The sequence below is a fragment of the Ambystoma mexicanum genome, chromosome 6p, assembly GCF_040938575.1.
Source record: "Ambystoma mexicanum isolate Mex_15411 chromosome 6p, UKY_AmexF1_1, whole genome shotgun sequence".
Classification (NCBI taxonomy): domain Eukaryota; kingdom Metazoa; phylum Chordata; class Amphibia; order Caudata; family Ambystomatidae; genus Ambystoma; species Ambystoma mexicanum.
Genome location: NC_090935.1, coordinates 886,713,911 through 886,735,063, shown reverse-complemented (window position 1 = coordinate 886,735,063; position 21,153 = coordinate 886,713,911). Strand labels below are relative to the sequence as shown.

General features: G+C 47.8%; 1 protein-coding gene across 1 annotated transcript; it reads left to right on the top strand.

Annotated features, from left to right (window-relative positions):
* Nucleotides 1-19,818: 19,818 nt before the first annotated feature.
* LOC138510781 (protein LDOC1-like) lies at nt 19,819-20,352 on the top strand. Its single transcript, XM_069626499.1, has one exon. It carries the CDS (start codon nt 19,819-19,821, stop codon nt 20,350-20,352), a length of 534 nt encoding a protein of 177 aa, XP_069482600.1.
* The last annotated feature ends 801 nt before the right edge of the window (nt 20,353-21,153 follow it).

The window sequence follows — 21,153 nt, the reverse complement described above, 5'->3', positions numbered from 1 at the left end:
TTGCTTCCTGTCTAGGGGACCATTGTACAGTACCCTGATGCTTGTGTTCTATGTCTCCCTCTACACAGTGGCAAGTGAAGAAGAGGGCGGAGAAGGCGCTGTGGAGCAGAGCGGCGGGGATGCCACCACGGCTGCAGCGGAAGGGGTGGGTGAGCCCCCACAGGGGCTTGCACCGGCGGAAGACGGCGTGGAGACATCCAGGTTGGTGGTTTCCACAGAGGGGGAGGAGGCCGCTACTGAGCCACACATGGGGCCTGGTGGGGGCATCCCCGCTGGTGCAAGTGGTGCAGTCCAGGGCCAGGGGCAGGAGGCAGCACAGGTCGCCATGGAGGTGCCTGTGCATGTCACTGTCCCTGACACTGTGACTGCACCACCATGCACCGCAGGGATGCCCCATCCCAGGCCCGTCCGCAGGTAGGGGAGATGTCCATGTCATCTGACACTCCTCTACCTGCGGACGAGGGGACCCCTGGCCGTGTGGAGAGGGTCCTGATTGGTGTCGCGTTGCGCACGGCTGGCATTCGTGATGAGGTGCATGCTTCCCGGGAGGAGCATGAACATCATCACGAAGAGCACCGTGCGTACGTGAACCATTTGGGAGCCGCCATGGTCGGGGGTTTCCTACATGTGTGTGGCCTTCTGGCGACCCTCTCCTCCTCTGTGGTGGCTATGCGCCAGTCGTGCTCCATGCCGTCTTCCGGCCCAGATGCCACCAGGGCCCCCTGTGGACCTGCCCCGACCAACGCAGCCAGCTCGGTGGGGACCCCATCTCTGCCACAGTCGGGAGTCGAAGGTCCAGCAGGGGTGGACACACCAGCAACTGTCCCCCTGCAGATGGAGGATGTGCCGGCATCATCTGGCAGGGCACGTGCACGACGGCATCGGTGGATTCCATCAGCCTGGATGCCGTCGTGCTGGCAGAGGCAGTGGCGTCGGAGGCAGCAGCAGGCTCGACGTGGGAGGCATCATGGCTCGGGCCATCAAGATCAGAGGGGCAGGCATCGGCCGGAGGGCAGGAGAACCCTGGGATGGCAGTGTCTTCCGTGTGGGAGCAGTTGGTCCAGCGGATAGGTGCGGAGCGGCAGCGGGCGGAAGAGGAGCGGCTCACCATGGTCAGGGCGGAGTTCTCCATGCGTCGGGCGTTGAGGCGGGCTGAGTGCCTCGAGGAAGCTCGCAGGGAGTTTGAGGTGGACACGGGGTTGTCCCTGCGAGACCTCGGGGCCAGGACAGAGTCCCGCCTCCGGGACATCGACATGGAGTTCGAGGATGCCCTGGCCGGCAACATCACAGAGTGAGCCGCAGGACTTGCCCGCTGCCATTGTATATACTTCTTTAGTTAGTTAGTGTTAGGTTTCCTTTATTTTTTAACTTTTTTTTGGACCGCTCGGACAATGGCCACTTTTCTGTATATATTTTTATTATTAGTTAGTAGTAGTAGGTTTAATTTATGGTGTTGGGCTCATGGACCCTGGGATGTTCTTGTACATAGTTTGATGTTTGGAAAACATTTGTTGGATTTATATTTGTGTTCACCATGAGGCAATGGTTTTTCCTTATTTTTCCCCCCATTATTTTGCTTTGGACTACATTAGTTTTTGGATTCCTTTGTTTTTTGATTTTTTCTATTAGTTCTCGGACATGGACCATTTGTTTTGTCATCCCCATTGTTGTGTGTTTTATTTCTTTACTTCATTTTCATCTTTAATACATCTATTTATTACTTACATTTGTGGTATTTTCTCATTGGTTTCATGCATGTCATGATATGGGTTTTGACATTCACTTGCACCCATTGTGTATGTGTGTGTGAGGGACATGTGTTCATTTACATACTTGCCATTGGGGTTGTATCATGTAATTGCATCTACTATGTGGGTGGATGCAATCCTTGGCTGGGTGTTTGTGCTGGGTATGCTGCCCATTACTGCCATGATTGCGTTTCGTCAGGACCTGGGAGCAGGAGGACATGAGTGGGGGCCTGCTGGGGGGTGGGGGTGCAAGGGGACATGGTTGGGGGCCTGCTGGCAGGTGCCCCACAGTGCTGGGGGGTGGGGGTGCAGGGGGACATGAGTGGGGGCCTGCTGGGGGGTGGGGGTGCAAGGGGACATGAGTGGGACATGGTTGGGGGCCTGCTGGCAGGTGCCCCACAGTGCTGGGGGGTGGGGGTGCAAGGGGACATGGTTGGGGGCCTGCTGGCAGGTGCCCCACAGTGCTGGGGGGTGGGGGTGCAGGGGGACATGAGTGGGGGCCTGCTGGGGGGTGGGGGTGCAAGGGGACATGAGTGGGACATGGTTGGGGGCCTGCTGGCAGGTGCCCCACAGTGCTGGGGGGTGGGGGTGCAAGGGGACATGGTTGGGGGCCTGCTGGCAGGTGCCCCACAGTGCTGGGGGGTGGGGGTGCAGGGGGACATGAGTGGGGGCCTGCTGGGGGGTGGGGGTGCAAGGGGACATGATTGGGGGCCTGCTGGCAGGTGCCCCACTGTGCTGGGGGGTGGGGGTGCAGGGGGACATGAGTAGGGGCCTGCTGGGGGGTGGGGTGCAAGGGGACATGAGTGGGACATGGTTGGGGGCCTGCTGGCAGGTGCCCCACAGTGCTGGGGGGTGGGGGTGCAAGGGGACATGAGTGGGGGCCTGCTGGGGGTGGGGGTGGTGGGAGACATGGTGGGGGGCCTTGTGGAGGCTGCCCCTGGTGACTGGAGGGGTGGGGGTGGTGGGAGACATGGTTGGGGGCATGCTGGCAGGTGCCCCACAGTGCTGGGGGGTGGGGGTGCAAGGGGACATGGTTGGGGGCCTGCTGGCAGGTGCCCCACAGTGCTGGGGGGTGGGGGTGCAAGGGGACATGGTTGGGGGCCTTGTGGAGGCTGCCCCTGGTGACTGGGGGAGTGGGGGTGGTGGGAGACATGGGTGGGGGCCTTGTGGAGGCTGCCCCTGGTCCTGGAGGGGTGGGGGTGGTGGGAGACATGGGTGGGGGCCTGGTGGAGGCTGCCCCTGGTGACTGGAGGGGTGGGGGTGCTGGGAGACATGGTTGGGGGCCTTGTGGAGGCTGCCCCTGCCTGGTGACTGGGGGGTGGGGGTGGTGGGAGACATGGGTGGGGGCCTTGTGGAGGCTGCCCCTGGTGACTGGGGGGTGGTGGGAGACATGGGTGGGGGCCTTGTGGAGGCTGCCCCTGGTGACTGGGGGGTGAGGGTGGTGGGAGACATGGGTGGTGGCCTTGTGGAGGCTGCCCCTGGTGACTGGGGGAGTGGGGGTGGTGGGAGACATGGGTGGGGGCCTTGTGGAGGCTACCCCTGGTGACTGGAGGGGTGGGAGACATGGGTGGGGGCCTGGTGGAGGCTGCCCCTGGTGACTGGAGGGGTGGGGGTGCTGGGAGACATGGCTGGGGGCCTGGTGGAGGCTGCCCCTGGTGACTGGGGGGTGGGGGTGGTGGGAGACATGGGTGGGGGCCTTGTGGAGGCTGCCCCTGGTGACTGGGGGGTGGGGGTGGTGGGAGACATGGGTGGGGGCCTTGTGGAGGCTGCCCCTGGTGACTGGGGAGTGGGGGTGGTGGGAGACATGGGTGGGGGCCTGGTGGAGGCTGCCCCTGGTGACTGGGGGGTGGGGGTGGTGGGAGACATGGTTGGGGGCCTGCTGGCAGGTGCCCCACAGTGCTGGGGGGTGGGGGTGGTGGGAGACATGGGTGGGGGCCTTGTGGAGGCTGCCCCTGGTGACTGGAGGGGTGGGGGTGGTGGGAGACATGGGTGGGGGCCTGGTGGAGGCTGCCCCTGGTGACTGGAGGGGTGGGGGTGCAAGGGGACATGAGTGGGACATGGTTGGGGGCCTGCTGGCAGGTGCCCCACGGTGCTGGGGGCTGGGGGTGCAAGGGGACATGTGGCTTGGCTGGGGGGCATGCCCATGGTGGATGGGCTGCCTGCGGGACATGACCAGGGGTGCAGGGTAGTCCCCTGTGGTGTGGGCTGCCTGCAGAGGTCGTGGAGGGGGTAGAGGGGAGACCTGGGAGGACCCACACTGGCAATTCACCTCTTCAACTTCCCGCACACCTACGTAATACACTGCCCCACTCGCACAGGCCCAATCGCGTGTAGGATTTCTTGCGCACCCCTGAAATCCACGTACCCAGCCCAATCGCGTGTAGATTTTCTCGCGCACCCCTGAAATCCACGTACCCAGGCCAATCGCGTGTAGAATTTCTCGCGCACCCCTGAAATCCACGTACCCAGCCCAATCGCGTGTAGATTTTCTCGCGCACCCCTGAAATCCACGTACCCAGGCCAATCGGGTGTAGAATTTCTCGCGCACCCCTGAAATCCACGTACCCAGGCCAATCGCGTGTAGAATTTCTCGCGCACCCCTGAAATCCACGTACCCAGCCCAATCGCGTGTAGATTTTCTCGCGCACCCCTAAAATCCACGTACCCAGGCCAATCGCGTGTAGAATTTCTCGCGCACCCCTGAAATCCACGTACCCAGCCCAATCGCGTGTAGAATTTCTCGCGCACCCCTGAAATCCACGTACCCAGCCCAATCGCGTGTAGATTTTCTCGCGCACCCCTGAAATCCACGTACCCAGCCCAATCGCGTGTAGATTTTCTCGCGCACCCCTGCAATCCACGTACCCAGGCCAATCGCGTGTAGAATTTCTCGCGCACCCCTGAAATCCACGTACCCAGCCCAATCGCGTGTAGAATTTCTCGCGCACCCCTGAAATCCATGTACCCAGCCCAATCGCGTGTAGATTTTCTCGCGCACCCCTGAAATCCACGTACCCAGGCCAATCGCGTGTAGAATTTCTCGCGCACCCCTGAAATCCACGTACCCAGCCCAATCGCGTGTAGATTTTCTCGCGCACCCCTGAAATCCACGTACCCAGCCCAATCGCGTGTAGATTTTCTCGCGCACCCCTGTAATACACGTACCCAGGCCAATCGCGTGTAGATTTTCTCGCGTACCCCTGAAATCCACGTACCCAGCCCAATCGCGTGTAGATTTTCTCGCGCACCCCTGTAATACACGTACCCAGGCCTATCGCGTGTGGGGACACCCGCACACCCCTGAAATACACGCTCCCCGCTCTGCGTTTGCTGCTGCCCTTTGCGCTGGATTGGGGATTTTGATGGCTTTTCCCTGCGCAAGGGGCGTTCTTGGGGGCGTAACTGACGCTGCTGCAGGGTCGCTGCGCCACTCTGCGCCACGGCTGGTTGTGGATGTTGGAATCCATGAATACGCTGTGCGCCTGAATGTGTTTCGGCGCACGCGGCTGGCGCAGACTACCGCACGCGCACACTGTGCGCCAGCCGCGTGCGCCACTTGTGCGCCGAATTCTATGAATCGGCCCCAAAATATGTAATTGATTAGTTTCACATTTTTTTTTTTAAATAACGACATATGCCATCCTAGGCACAGAACCAACATCACATTCAAGTAACAAATGTTTATGCATATTGGTGAGTTAGTACAACTGAGGTGACTAGTTTCATGTATTGCTGATATTGAGGCAATACGTAACATTGTTGACACACAACAATCAGGTGTTTCTAGTACGGTGGGTAGATTGAGCGGCCAGCGGTAGAAGGAATAGAGCCTGTTGGTGGTTGCACCGAACAGTCTTCAGGACTAGGGAATCTTGGAGCACTATGTTGTCTGCTACTGACAACACCGGGAGTCAGCTACACAGCTCGCGCTCAGAGCACCCCACAGCATTACTCGGTGGTTAAGATAGAGATTTCTTCTCATCTACCTCTACCTGGATCCCATTTTGGCTACACCAGAGACCACCAACCTAATCCACAGACCTCATTCTTACGCCAGTGATAGATTCAACAACTGGCCACCTAACAGCGTTTAGCCATGATGCTCCCACTACCTTAGGTGCCTGGCACTCTTCTAGCACCATAGTGCTACAAGAAAAAAGGAACTGCTCATAAACCAACAATAGTCTGTCAACAGCACTTAGCTATATTCAATTGTACCACTATCAAATCTATACCACTATGTACGTCACTCTGACACCTGTACCTTTGTTTAAATGTATGTCATGACTGCGGCAGACCAACTTGTAACCCGGTCCTGCCACAATCCTCTGTGCCCTTTTCTCTGACCTGCTGTAACCTGGTCCTTTTCACTATTCACGGTAATGTATCTCTCTCGCCTGCTGATATATGTGCAATCTTTTGTAACCATTGTTGATCCTAAAGACTTAGCGACCAGTTACCCTAGGGTTCAGCTGCGCTTTACAAATAAACAAACTAAACTAAACTAAACTAAACCATTGTCACTCATAATCACCTTTGGTATTCCTTCCTTTCTGAAAAGCTTTTCCAAAACCTCAATCATTCTTTTAGTCGTAACACAATTCATCACTGCTACTTCTGGCCATTTTGTGTATCTGTCCACTAACACCAACAAAAATCTATTACCATGTCCTAACGCCTCATAAGGACCCAACACGTCTACAGCTAACTCCTCCCATGGTCCTTCTGGAACAGGCATAGCAGTCAAAGACAATCTCTTAGTAACCATATTCTTATCACAATTGTTACAAACCACACATTGATGTAAACATCTCTCCACATGTGTGTCCATGGCTGGCCACCAAAACCTTTCTCTTATCTTTTTTCTTAGTTATCATTAGACATGGGTGCCCCTCATGAGCTAGTTTTATGATCTCAGGTGGTACTACCTTACCTCCCCTCATAACAAGTTCACCCTCAATGGTCAGTTCATCTCTAACCACTGCATAACCACTGAACTCATCATCAACGTTGTCAGGCCACCCACTCACTATCCATTTGATTACTTGACACAAAATGTGGTCCTCTGTTCACTCTTTTCTCCACCTATCCACACTCACAGTTTTGAGAACTCCACATATCTTCTCATCAGATTCACATTTGAGAATTCTGCACACTTGCTCATCAAATTCTTCCACCATTCCCTGAGAATTTACACTAGCCATACTCTCCTCACAAGGCATTCTAGATAGGAAGTCTGCAATATAGTTCTTTTTCCCTGGAACATATTCAATTTCACAATTGTGCTCCGTCAGTTTGAGGCTTAATCTAGCAATCCTTGGTCTAGCTTTAGACATGCTTTTAACAGTTAACACTTCCACTAATGGTTTATGATCCATTATGAATGTAAATATCTCTCCCCACGCATATTGCCTAAAAGGTTCTACTCCCCACCAACATGCTAGCAATTCTCTTTCAATCACAGAATATCTAGACTCTCTACCACTTATGGCTCTGGAAGCAAACATTATTATTCTTTCTCTCTCTCCATCACTTTGAGATAGAACAGCACCCAAACCTTTGCTACTGGCATCAACAGTAGTTGTAGATTTCCTTCCTGGAACAAAGCCACCTAATACTGGTGCATCCAAGATACACTTCTTAACAGTGTCTACACATTTCCCATGCTCACTGTTCCACATGCACTTTATATTTTTCTCCATCGTTTCAGAGGTTGGGTTATTTCAGCAAAATGTTAGAAACCTTTGTTATAATACCTTAGCTTTGGGTTTATAATCACCTTCAGATAAAGTAAAGTATGTCCCAAGTAATCTACTTCTCTATTACCTAATTTACATTTAGTATATTCCACTGTTAAACCCTTGACTAATCTTTTTAGTACCCAACACAACCTCTGATCATGTTCTTCCGTACCCAAACCACACACCAATATGTTATCCTGAAAAACATACAAGCCGGTATCCCTTTTAATAAATGTGATATTACTCTTTGGAATACTGCATCGGCTGATGCCAAACCAAAAGGCATCCTAGATCTATAAATTCCAAATGGTGCAATGAAAGTAGTCAACTTCTTTGACTCATGGTGTAACTGTATCTGGTGATAAGCAGCTGATAAATCACTAGTGGAAAACATGTCAGCACCAGCAATTAAATTCAGCATTTCAGAGATGACTGGAAGTAGATACTTCTCTACTAATATAAACATTTTAAGTTCTCTAAGATCCATGCATATTCTTACTTTGCTATTTGATTTCTTAGCAACTACAATGGGAAATACCCACTCGGATGCATCAACTTCTTCAATTACCCCTTCTTCCTTCAACCTGTTTAGTTCCGCTTTGACATCCTCCCCCTCTCAAAGCAATGGGGACATGTCTTACAGCATGTATCATAGGTTGAACATCAGTTTTCATTAACATTTTATGTTTGTATCATTGTAAATTTCCAATTTTTTCACTAAACACATTGGGAAACAAATCTCTGTCCTTGCCTCTAACATATTTAAATTCCACATTTTTAGAATCAATCCTTTCACTGTTGGGCACCACTATAGAAATTGGCTCCACACTTCTTGCATTCAACTTAATCTGTAGTTTCGCCCGATCTTCCCAACCCAAAACATTTACACCTTTAGAGGCTACATATACTCTAACTACAGCCATTCTCCCTCTAAACTCCACAGGTACAAGTCTACATTCCAATATTTGGATCATTGAACCCTCAAAAGCACCAGGGTTTCTTGTGTCTGGTTTCTTCCGAACAGGATTCCACAGTAAGTTCTGACACTATAGCATCAATCTTGAAAGCAGTCTTAGGAGTGGTTTTGTTGTTGCCACTACTCACCATCATAACTATGTCCACTCCGTGTTTCTCTTCTACTTCTTCTTCCTCCTCTTGTATACACTTTATCCTTGGGTTTCCCTTCTTATTCCTGCACATAGCACTAAAGTGACCCTTCATTCCGCAACTGCAGCACTTTTTATTCAATGCCCGGCAATGTTGTGAATCCGCATAGTGTCCCTTTTTTACACATATAAAACATCTTCCTGTGTATGTTCTCTTTGTGTTCTCATCTTCTTTCCTTTCTGCAGGGTATTTACTTAATTATTTGTTCTTCCATTCTTTGCTTCTCACAGAATTAATCTCCTTGGATACTTTGTTATCCTTTATAACATTCACTTTGGTCATCTTAATTCCCAGATCATTCTCACGGTCTCTGATGGCTTTGCTGCATGTCGCCGTATGTTCTACTTTCTTAAAAATAGCTATTGCCTCTTCTAGAGACGGATCTCCACACATCCATAATCTCCCTTGTTCTACAGTACTGTTAGTATGAATAATAATTTGATCTCGGATGAATTCATCTTTGGCTACATCGCTTCCAAAATTGCAATTCGTAGCTAACTTCTTTAGTGCATTGACGTATTCATCCATGCTTTCACTGGCCTCTTGTTTCTTGGTATAAAAATAATATCTATTGAGAGCCACGTTTGTCTTCGGTTGATAATAATTGTCTTGGGCTTGCATAGCCAAGTCATATTCATCTGCACTATCTCCATCTCCATCTTCACTTTCCATTCCTTGAGGAGGCAATTATCTGTAGATCCTGTGCCCTTCAGGGCCTAGTGAATGCAAACTTTTCTTTCTGCTTGCTGTGAAAGCTTTATTATCAATGGTGTCAATATAATTCTTCCAGTATTCCTTACATTCTCGCCATGGAATGGAAGGTTCGCCAGTTGTAGCCAAAAATGATTGGGGAGGGTGAACAGTTACTCCTTGCATCTCCATAGCAATGTATAGATGAGACACAGAATAAAATCTTGGATCTCCTTAAGAAGATCAGGCGTAGTGTAGAATTTCAGTCTACACAGGCAAATGATGTGCGCCAACATTAACTTCCAGTTAAGGTAATGTTCATAACGCATACACGTGTTAAAATTTAAAAAATGAGAACTTCCTTTTGCACAGCCACTAACAGTGTGGTTTAATAGTTCCAATAACAATAGCAGGGATGATAGTAGTAATTCCACTGTTATTTGCTGTCTTCAGACGCTTTCTCGCTTTCTTCATTGAAACATTGCAACAGTGTAACCTTTTAGGCAGTAACAACCATAATAACCAATAGCGTTGGTTTCGTAGTGTGCAGCCTGGTGCCAACTGTTTTTTATTTCTTTCTTTGCCTGTCTTAAAGATGGCCACCGATTGCACACCAATTTCATTTTTCAGGCAGGAAGTTACTTCTGCCATTCCCAAGATGGGTGCCACACGCACAGTTATTTTTAGAGAGGTTCTTTCTTCTAATTTCAACCGTGGCACTGAGGGCGTTTGCGCACACGTAATGCAGCGCCTCAGCAGGACTTGTGAAAGATTAAAGAAATATCGAGGCTAAATACCACTCAATAGAAATATGCCATTCACAATGGTACAAGTACACTTTTAATTCATTGAACAGCTGTCTGGTCTCTCAACACCTCCCAATGTGTGGTAGCAGACACCGTGAGATGAGAGAGTGCTGGACAATGTTTTTGTCAAACACTAGACATGTTTTCCTATACATAAAACACAATGGTAACATTTGTTTTCAAGCTTACAATTAATCCAGTTTCACGGAACGTACACACAGATTTCTGCAAAAGCACACGGTTTCAGCAATTCAACATTCTTTTCCATTGTTTGAACAAGGATGACGCTATTGGTACAGACAACATCTAAATTGCTGTTCAGTTCAACTCTGGTTTAGCTCCAAGGTTTCCTAGTGCAGGACAAACAATCAACTCTCAGCAGCCACAACATGTTTATCTGCGTTAGTTCATTTTTCTCTGCTGGAGCGAAAACACAAAGTTCAACATGAGACAAAAACAGGGGTTAATCAAAATGCTGGATGATTCTAAAATGGCGGCGTAGTCAGCCTTATTCAGGTTCATTCAAATGTGATTTTCAGTGCAATGAGAAAGCGCTTAGGCCAATGTTCGTTATCAGGCAGTATTATGTGAAATATACTTTAACAAACCCTCCTTTTAGCCTAAGCCAAGAGCATTAAACATTAGCATCATCCGAAGACCATGTATCAGTCTGATTATCCTGAGTCACTGTCTTTGAAAACATTAATCGCCATTAACTCCTTGATGGTAATTTCCTGCATTACTAAGACATTCAAAATGTTCCCAGGCATATGTGTCTTAGTTTCTAGTATACCTATTGCCTGTGCACAACTTCCTCATATCATAGAACACATGCCAGCAGACATTGTATGCAACAACAGCAAAATAATATAATGCCAAGAATTACCATTAAGACTGCAAAGACTTTCCATCCCCAAGATCACAACAAGTCCCAGAACCATGTACTAATATCCCAGTTTCCTTCTGGAACATGTACTTCAGTACTTAAGACATGTAAATTCTTGATCGCCTTAAATATAGTGGGGGAGGAATCAGGAACAAAGACACAACACGCAGATCCCACCATTTTGCATACCCCACCACGCTCAGCTAAAATGATGTCTAGCACCATCCTACTTTGGAGAGCCACTAATCTAATAGACTTTTGCTCTAATGTCATATTGTACAGGATGTCAGTGGTCTCATTGATGGTTTTCTCTAACACTCTTGCCAATTTTCTAATATTTTAGGATTTTTTTATTATTTGTCCCCAGAACGGCACAAAGGATTTGGCAACATCACCCAGAATTTGCAAAGGAGTGTCACCAATCTCATCCCGCCTGGGACGAGTTTTAGAGACTTCAGCAGTGGTGGCGACATATACTCCTGGCAACAATATGCCCAAATAACAAGTACCCTCCCAATCTCTGGGTAACCATGGATATGCCTCATCACGGCAAACAAAGTCAATAGGATCTCCTACGTACAGAGGTCTATCCTCACTGGTTATTACAGCAATATTTGTACATCTGTCAAATGTACCCATTTGTTGGGAACCCTCTGTTTGTATGCAGAATGAAACAGAGTTTGGACTATGGTTGATGGTATAGGAAGGAGGCATGGCATCCCTTTCCTACGGGAGCCATTTTGAAGGTAATCAACGACTGAAAAGGTCTAGAGAGTCTGTCAGAAGGCCTAATAGAAGCAACATTCAGCTTGCTCCTATTCGCAAACAAGGAACATCCTAAAGGTGTTAAAACTTGCTTTTCAAATTCGTTAAGATTAGTCCCATCAAAATTCCCTGTGACACTATCGTTCCATCGCCCAAAGAATAATGCCCTAAGTGAAGCGTAGAAATCAGTAGTTAAAGGGAGAGGATGTATATACCACCCCATTCCCTTTTCCCCATGTTGTGGCAAATGTGAACACACCCAGCTATTTGTTTTATTCAGAATGGCATGGGCGGTATTCATAATAATTAAAAGAGTGTTATTATGATAACCCCCTCTGTGTTGGAGGTCTCGAGGATGAAGAGTGTGCAAATGCACATAAGGTGGAGACACAGTGGGAATACTTGCAGTTGGTAACAGGACATCTAGCGAATGCGCATTTTCCAAATACCAAAATCCAAATGTCATTATAATTTAAAAACAAGCTGTTATTGTGACCAGTGTCCATTTAGTGCTAGGGGACCATGACCCTTGACGAGCAGGTTTATCATCAGAAAAGTGACCAGCATCACTTTTTGTACGAGTGGCCTGTAAAATAGGCATAATTTCTCACTGTCCATTAAGAAGCCTCACTGTTAGGCTTTTTTTAGTTCATCCGTGGGTGGCACCTGACCACGTGGCCTATGTTGATTGAAGATAACTTTGCCGGTCCCTGCTTCTTAGTTATGCAGCAGAGGAATGACGAGGGACTGGCTCAACAGTGGTTTCTTGCGGACTTCTTGTGGGCACAGCCTAGCTGTACTTTCCGATCCTATTTACATTAATGTAATGTCAGCAACTCTAAATCTAAATCTGATTCCATGGTCGCAGATTGTACCTTGAGACTCCAGGTACGGAATGGTCGGTGAACAAAGTGTCGCCGTTTCCTAAAGAAATTGAAGAAGCAGAAGCAAGATTGATCGATAGTGAAGAAGGATGTGAAGGAGAAACAACAATCTCCCCACGCCTGATGGGCTCAGGAAGGACTTTCGTGACACCCTCTGTGTCAATCAGAGCAGGCTCGTTGTGAGCATCAAGATCACCAATTCCCTTCTCCTCCCCTTTGTCGTAGGGCAGAGGAAAAGGAATCCTCTTCACGTGTGTCACATGGATCCAGTGCTTCTTCCCAGCCACTCGTACGGTGGTCTGTGTGGCCAAAAGGATTTGATATGGTCCTTTCCAACGAGGTGCAAGACAGGAACCCCTCTCAAAGTTCTTCAGAAGGATCCACTGGCCAAGTCAGAGTCGATGACCTGGACCCTCGTATTTTACAGGAAGGGCTTCTCGCACCTGTTGATGGAATCAAATACAAGCTTTGAGTCAAATGGTCACAATAATCGCACAAAAGCGGATACTGGATTTCTTTCAACTGCTTGGGTTTTGGAACATTCCATATATTTGCTGGTCTTCCCATTATAATTTCATATGGGGAGAGCCCTGTTTTAGACTGTGCCGTCATCCGCATTGATAATAAGGCTATTGGCAAAGCGTCAGGCCATTTCAAATTGCTATGTGCACACACCTTTGCGATTTTGTTCTTTAGAATTCCATTATGCGTTCCACAAGACCGGCACTCTGAGTGTGTCTGGCCGAGTGGAACCGTTTGTCAATCTGTAATCCCGCACAGACTTGCAGGATGACAGCAGCCATATAATGTGGACCATTATCAGACCAAATTACCCTTGGCAAGCCAAACCTAGGAAAACATTCCTTCAGCATGGTCTTTGCCATATACATTGATGTGGCATCTTTTAGAGGAAAAGCCTCAACCCATTTACTGAAAGCACAAATGACGACTAAAACATATTTGCAGTTTTGACAATGTTCCATCTCTCATAACATCAAAATGAATCACCTCAAAAGGCTTGGAGGGGGGACCAAAACTGCCCTTTGGTGTCAGTGTTCCCTTCCCAATGTTATGTTGCAAGCATATCATGCAACTTTGGACAAAACTTTCAGCAGTTTTCTGAATATTGGTATTATACCAGACAGGATCTAACTGTTTGCAAATCCTTTAAGCACATGTATGTGCTGGACCATGAGCCATTGTAACCATAGCAGTGACATAGGCTTTGGGTAGCATCCATCTTTGTTCTTCACTCGCCACCCAACAACCTTCATCGTCTAAACTCGCTGGACCCTCAGCCCACTGTTTGATTTCTTCTGGAGTAGCTTCAGCCTGAATTTCATTTATACAGCTAACCGCTTCATCTATCAGACAAGTGTCAGTGACCCTCTTTGTTGGATCCAACACATACATCTTTGAATGCAAATCAAATTGGCAGTCTGTTTGGCTATTCTGTCAGTGAAAGTGTTTCCTTTTCCTACTTAATCCCTCACTTTCTGGTGTGCGGCACACTTCATTATTGCTAACTGTGTAGGAAGCGCAAGTGCTGAAAGTAACCGAACTATTAAAGTACCATGCAGAATTTTTGTTCCATGCAAGGTCAAGAAACCTCTCTCAGCCCATATTTGTCAGGGGCAGACCAAGGAAGAGGCAAAACATACAGGCAAAACACACTAACAATACAAAGGGTGGTAGGTCTGCAGGTGCTTTGCACCATGTTCCATTTGAAAACAGTACTAACACTTTAAAACCTGCCAAGAAGAATGTGCTGCCTTACAGAAGACTGCTTTGTCCTCTCTGTAGGCTGAAAGCACATCAAAACCACATTGCCCAGCATACTTTGGGCATGGGCGGCCAATCAGGCAGCAGATCGGGCGTGGCGCGTGTCAACACGCATGCACGAGCTCCAAGGCACGGGGCTTGTGCTCACGGATCCCAAGGAGGAGGACGTGCGCAGAGCAGCTCCGGCGAAAAACATGCGCAAGGGGCCCTGCTCCACCAAATCAAGTATCCAGCCCCTCGCCTGCCAAAAGATAAGTTGGGGAGGTGCTGTAGGGGGAGCGGGGAGACACGGCAGAAGGATCCGGGAGCGCTGCAGAGGGAGCTGGGGAAGCGCAGGGGGCATGCCTTATTCAGCCCATACCGATCGCCCCTGCGCCTGCAAAGCAAGATAAGTAGCTGCATCTGACGCGACTCATTTCCCGCATTAAATTGTACTGTCACATTGGGGAGGATATTAACCCGGGGTTGAACCACATGTGAAAACGCATTCCGTTTGCCATTAGAGGAACGTATTGCTGAAACCATGGAACCAAGGGCAAACATTGATGCTGCAAGCCACGGCGGCGACGCATGTGCTGGCATTATTGAACAGCTTTATTTTGGGGACAATTCAGGGAGGACAGTCTGTGGTTAACCACGTGCGGTGCCGCACGTCTTTAGCCATTTAGGGAGTGTGTATGAGCGTATGAAAATGGCATGAAGAGTGAATGACCGTATGAATGTTTTAACAGGCAATAACACTGTATTCTTTCTTTGTAGCCTGGACCCTGCCTGCACAACCTCCAAGATGCAGCACAGGACTGACAGCCCCGACTGGTGACACCAAGGACAATGTTGTCGAACTAGGACAACTAAAAAGAGCTAAGTGTGCACGCCTTGATGTTCAGTGTCAGTGAGCTAGCAACTGACATACTGCATAACTCATTTAGTTCTATGTGATTTTAAAATAGTGGTTAAGCTTGCTTGGGGGTAAAATTGTGAACAGTGTACCCACCTTCAAGTAGTATGGAAGCTACTTGGTTTGGCAAGTGATAAAGGTGTGCAACAGTTAACCCTCCCCCAATCTCCCCAGTCCTGTCCATAACCTCTACCTTATCCTTTTCCTGGTTACCCTAATTTCCCTTACCTATCCAATCAACGAGACCCTAACCCTCTTTCCCTGCTCTGGTAGCAAATGCCTGTCTAAGCACTGACTTGCAGGTATCAAGACCATTGTGGGGGTGGTTGGTTAATTCCACTCCTGCACCAGGGACCTGCGTGACCTTGACAATAATCGACCAAAGTTGTGAACCACCCCGAATGCATACAGGCTATCTGTGTATATATTCACACTAAGTCCTTCAGAAAGTTCACAGGCTCTGGTTAACGCATTAATCTCTGCAGCCTGTGCAGAATTATGCAGAATTCATTTGGTTTCCACAATTGTGCTTAATGTGGTGATTGCGTAAGCAGCAGTAGATGTACCATCTGGAAGTTTAAAGCAGGAGCCATCGCAAAACAGCTCCCCTTGTGGATTTTTTAAGGGTGTATCACTTAAATCAATTTTGCCCTTAGTTTCTTGTTCTGTGGTATAAAGTGGCAATCCTGTGACATCTTGTCACTACAGTCTGTTTCTTGCGGAAGAGGCAATAGTTCAGCCGGATTTAATGAGCAACATCTCTTAATTTAGATATGCGGAGCAAATAGAATCAGCTCGTACCTTGTTAGCCTAGCTGATGTGAGATGTTGCATTTGTGTTGTTTAATAGAACGTCTATGGATTGGCGTACCATCATGGTTAACCTAAAACCATACCCTCACTTTGTTTCACAGATACTGCGGCAGCAGCTACAGCTCTCAAACATCTCTGCAAAGCGCATGCAACAGAGTCTAACGTGGAGGAAAAATAACCACGCGGTCTATACTTGCCCCCATGTTCCTATGTCAAAACAGCCAAAGCACATCCATCACATTCATGCACATACAACACAAAGATATTTTCGTAATTTGGTGTGCCCAAAACTGGTCCTGAACACAACTCAGCCTTGAGCAAATCAAAAGCATGCTGGCAATCCATGTTCCACGGTAAAGGGAAAGAAATACCCTTCTTTGTCAGTGCCAACATAGGTTTTATTATTAATGAAAAATTTGAGATCCACTGTCTACAGTATGAGGCCATGCCTATTGAAGCTCTGACCTATTTCTGTGTGTTTGGGACAGACATAATAAAGATGCTTTGTATCCGTCCAGGTGTCAGCCTTCTTCCCTCCTTCAACAGGAGATAGCCTAAATAGGCTTTTTCAATGAAGCCTTATGCCCATGTTCTGCTAAATGAATAAGCAGCAACACGGTGCCTTCTTTGCAAGCAACTTCAGAATCAGGAGCTAGAAGTAGATCATCGACATACTGTAACAACGAGCAGTTGGAAGGCAACTCAAGCATATCAAGCTGTTCCTTCAACGCTCTACTATAAATGCTTGGACTCTCAGTGTACCCTTGTGGCACACGAGTGAATGTAAACGAGCGTCCCCCTAGGGTGAACGCGAACAAATATCTACTTTCAACATGTACAGGAACACTGAAAAAAGCGTTTTTAAAATGTGTAGCTGTAGCTGGAATCATAGTCAATATTGTAGTAACATCAGGCACAATCAGAAACTGTGGAGCAACAACCTTATTAATGGCGCGCAAGTCAATAATGAAATGAAAAGGAATCACATTATCCCCTTTCTTATAAACTGCCAGAATCAGACTGTTACACACGCTTCCTGGAATTTCCTCAATCAAAATTATGTAGACAAAATCAGAAATAATACTCTTCAAAGCCTGTTCACCTTCAACTGAAACATTATACTGCGGAATACGTGGCAATTTAACACCTGCTTTCAACACAATTTTAACTGGTTCAATTTGTAAAATGCCAATGTCATTATCATTAATTGCCCATAGACATGCCGGAACCTTATTCAATTAGTTCGTAAAGGCCTAGACAAAAGTTGTGGAATGAAAGTTTGTTGAGGTGAAATCGTTAAATACACTCCGGAAAACAATAAATCACAGCATTCAATTTCTTCAATAAATTTAATCCCAACAAATTTTCTCCACAATTTGTCGTCAACAGAAATGGACAAGAATCAGTAAATGGTCCCAGTGAAATCAGTACCGGCCGAGAGACCGGACTAACCACTGTCGTGCCAGAGAACCCTACAGAAATGTTGTTCTGCCCTGACAGTGGAATATCTGGAACCCGCAAATGATCACTAGAACACTTCTGTGCTCCTGCATCTATCAAGAATAGATGTTCACTATTCCTCACCTTCATTTCAACGTAGGGCACTTTCTGATCGACGGGAACAGGTACTGGTTCCAGACTCTGCTTCGGACTGCCCTAACTGAACAATATATTGTCAAATGCAAGATCCTCAGAAAAATAGACAGTCAAAGGGTTATCGAAAATGTTCCCACTAGTAACACTCTGTTGCTGACTATCTTGTGATGGTGCCTGTTGATTCTGCGTAAACTGACTTCTACCAGGACCCCCTGTCCCAGGACGGCCTCTGGATCGTCTACCCATGGCACCATTTGTGCTATTTGATCTCTGCTGAAGGATCGGGCATTGTGCTCACCAATGACCCTCCTGTCTACAATATGCACATTGGTTCATGTGTACAGGACCCAGTTGTGCATTACTCTGTGGTGTAAATTGGCCTCTAAACTGTGCATTCCCACCTCTAGCTCCTCTAGCTATTTGCTGCAATAATACTCTAGTGTTCAAGTCTCCCTTCTTCTTTTCCGTCTTCTCCTTCTCTGTATTAACCATATTCTCATAGCACTGAGCCATATGTAATACTTCAGACTGTGATTTTGCTTGTCAAGCACTCTCAGAAGTCATAATTTGTGATTGGATTTCTGGCAACAATCCACGCACAAAGTTGTCCACAGACAGCCTTTTTCCTGGCTCTGTACTTAAGTCTTGACCACTAAAATCTGAGAACACTTGTTCGAACCTATTAAAATACTCAGTTGTACCTTCTGACTTCAATTGTATGCAAGCCGTAAGTTTATCCCATATAATTCTTTTCTCAGAAACTGTCATGACTTCAGTCTTCAGGGCCAGACCAGCCTTCCCCAGTTGCAGGCTTCCATTGGGACCTTTAAGGCCACAAAACCTTTTCAGAGGCCTTCCTGGAGCCAGTCCTGGGGCCTTTGGCACCAGGCTCATATTATTTGATCATTTGGATGAGGATTTAGTGAACATGGAGGCACACATAGCCCAGTCCTGAGGAACTGAGCTATGCAGTCTAGTTTCCAGGGAGTGGCTGGGCTTGGGACTACTTTACCTGGGACTATTTGACCAGGGCTATATGAACCACACCCAAGGAACAGAAAACGCTTTGCGTTATTCTGCACTCCTGCAGCGTAACGCTCATCATGCCTGCTCAGCTTCTGCTTACCTGGACTTCAGCCACACCTCGAGAACCACGGACCATCAGCACCTGTCGGAGAAAGGAAAGAGAAAACAAGAAGAAGAACAGCGGTTGAGTTCTTACCTGAGATAAGCAGTCTTCCAGCTCCATCTGAATGGCTTTCTCTTCCGCCGCTCCTGGGAACCACCGCACCTGCAGAAACGACACAAGAAGGGAGAACGAATACTTACCCGGAGGCGACAGTCATCTCAGGATTCCATCAAAGCGGTTCACGCGATCGCAGCTCTGGAGCCTCACCGCACCTGCAGAGAAAGGGAAAAGAGACACCAGGTTAGCCGCACAATAGAAATATCCATTTTAAAATACATCTCGATGCTGCGCTTTCGCGCTAACACTCACCTGCATAAATATTGCTCAGCATCGCAGTGAGGAGTCCATTCCTTCATCTGGCATCTCCAAAACCGCTCCTGCAAAAGAATAAGCACAATAGTGAAACTTTGGCAACAAAAGAACACATTAAACAAAAACTGTTACCAAGAACGAATTGGTACAAGGACTTACCTACGGAGTCACAGCTGGTCTGGATTCCTCTACAGGCAGCAGGATCAGTGGCGGAACTAGATCCAGTGAAAGTGCCTAAGAACATTAAAGCGCCCCTGCATTCAGACGCAGGACGGGGAGCCCATCGTTAAAATACCAAAGGTGAGACATACGCACAGAGGGAAGTGGTTGGAGGTTTAAGGGAGGTGGGAGTCTTGCCCACCTTGCGCAGCAAGTTATCATCTCTGTTCATCATTCTAGGGGAACGCCCAAGTGTGAGAGAAGTAATGAGACAGGAAGAGACGCATGCAGACATTTATCGCTAAGCTTCGTGGGACGCCCCTGTGGAGACCAGGTGAGCGTAATGGAACGCAAAGCCTTATAAAATCCTCTACCTGGGTGTCATGGAAACATCTGAGACTGATCAATTGGCCCAGCTTTTGGGGGAACTCAGGGCTGAGGTGCACTCTGCTCGACAAGAAACTAATGCTCTGAGAAGAGAACTGATTGTGACTAAAGATCACACGGATGAACTAGCCAGACAATTACTTCAGTCGCAGGCTAGTCAAACACCGTTACCAGGAAGTGGGTCATCAGTCCCAGCTCCATCAAGCAGCCCCGTACAGGTGGTTCTTCCAGTGACTGTACCTTTGGCTCCACGTGAACGCTTCACTGGAGACCCAAAAAGATATGCGGTTTTCATGAACCAGTGCCGCCTTCATTTCCTATGTAGGCCTAGAGCTTTTGCAAATGATCAATCTAAGGTGACTTTCATGCTTTCATGTCTCAGCGGCAGCACTGCGGATTGGTCGGTACCACTTGTTAAGCAGGATGACCCTCTTCTACGGGACTTTCCGAGGTTTCAGCAAGAAATAGAGAAGCTGTTTGCTCGGCACTCCCAAGGTCAAGCACTAGACAACGAGCTCCTATCTTTGTGACAAGGGAACCAAGATCTGTTAACATATATCGCAACCTTCAACAGATTGGTAGTGGAAACTGGTTGGCCTGAAGACAAGAGAACAACACTGTTCCATCGTGGATTGAGAGGTGAGCTAAAAGTCGTATTGGCTCAAGTGGTGAATCCTCAAAGAGACTGTGTGCAATACATTGACCTGGTGGTCTAATTAGACAACACACTGCAGGATCGAAGAGCTGATCGAGCTAAAATGGAAAATCGGGTTTATGCACGTCCTAAAGAAAACGCTTCTAAACCAACCAACATATCCAAACCTATGCAGATTGGAGGAGTTTGAGATTCATTGTCCAAGACTGAAAGAGACAAAAGGAGGCAACAACAGTTGTGTTTATATTGCGGGACTGCCGGCCACTTACTCCGAGAGTGTCCAATGAAACCACCCAAGAAGAAGGCAGTTGGGGTCGCTGACAAGGTTGAGGCAGAACCGGAGACGGAAAACTTGCATGCCCGACAAGCGTAGAGGTCCATTTGTCCAGCAAAAGGAAGGATTCTCAGACCTCGCACCTAGCCTTGTCAATAATTCTAATCAGTCACCAACAACTGTCTTGCATGCATGCGGTCAGAGCATACATTGACAGCGGAGCCATTGGTAACTTTTTTTTTTAAACAATTTTTATTATTTTAAACAAACAACACACCAAACATTACAACCATTTAGGACGTTCATGATCAATAATAAAACATCACATTATTCAATGTTATCCTGCGTCCTCCCCCCTCCCTTCCCAAAAACTTGAGCCATCGTGTCCGTGCCATCTACTTG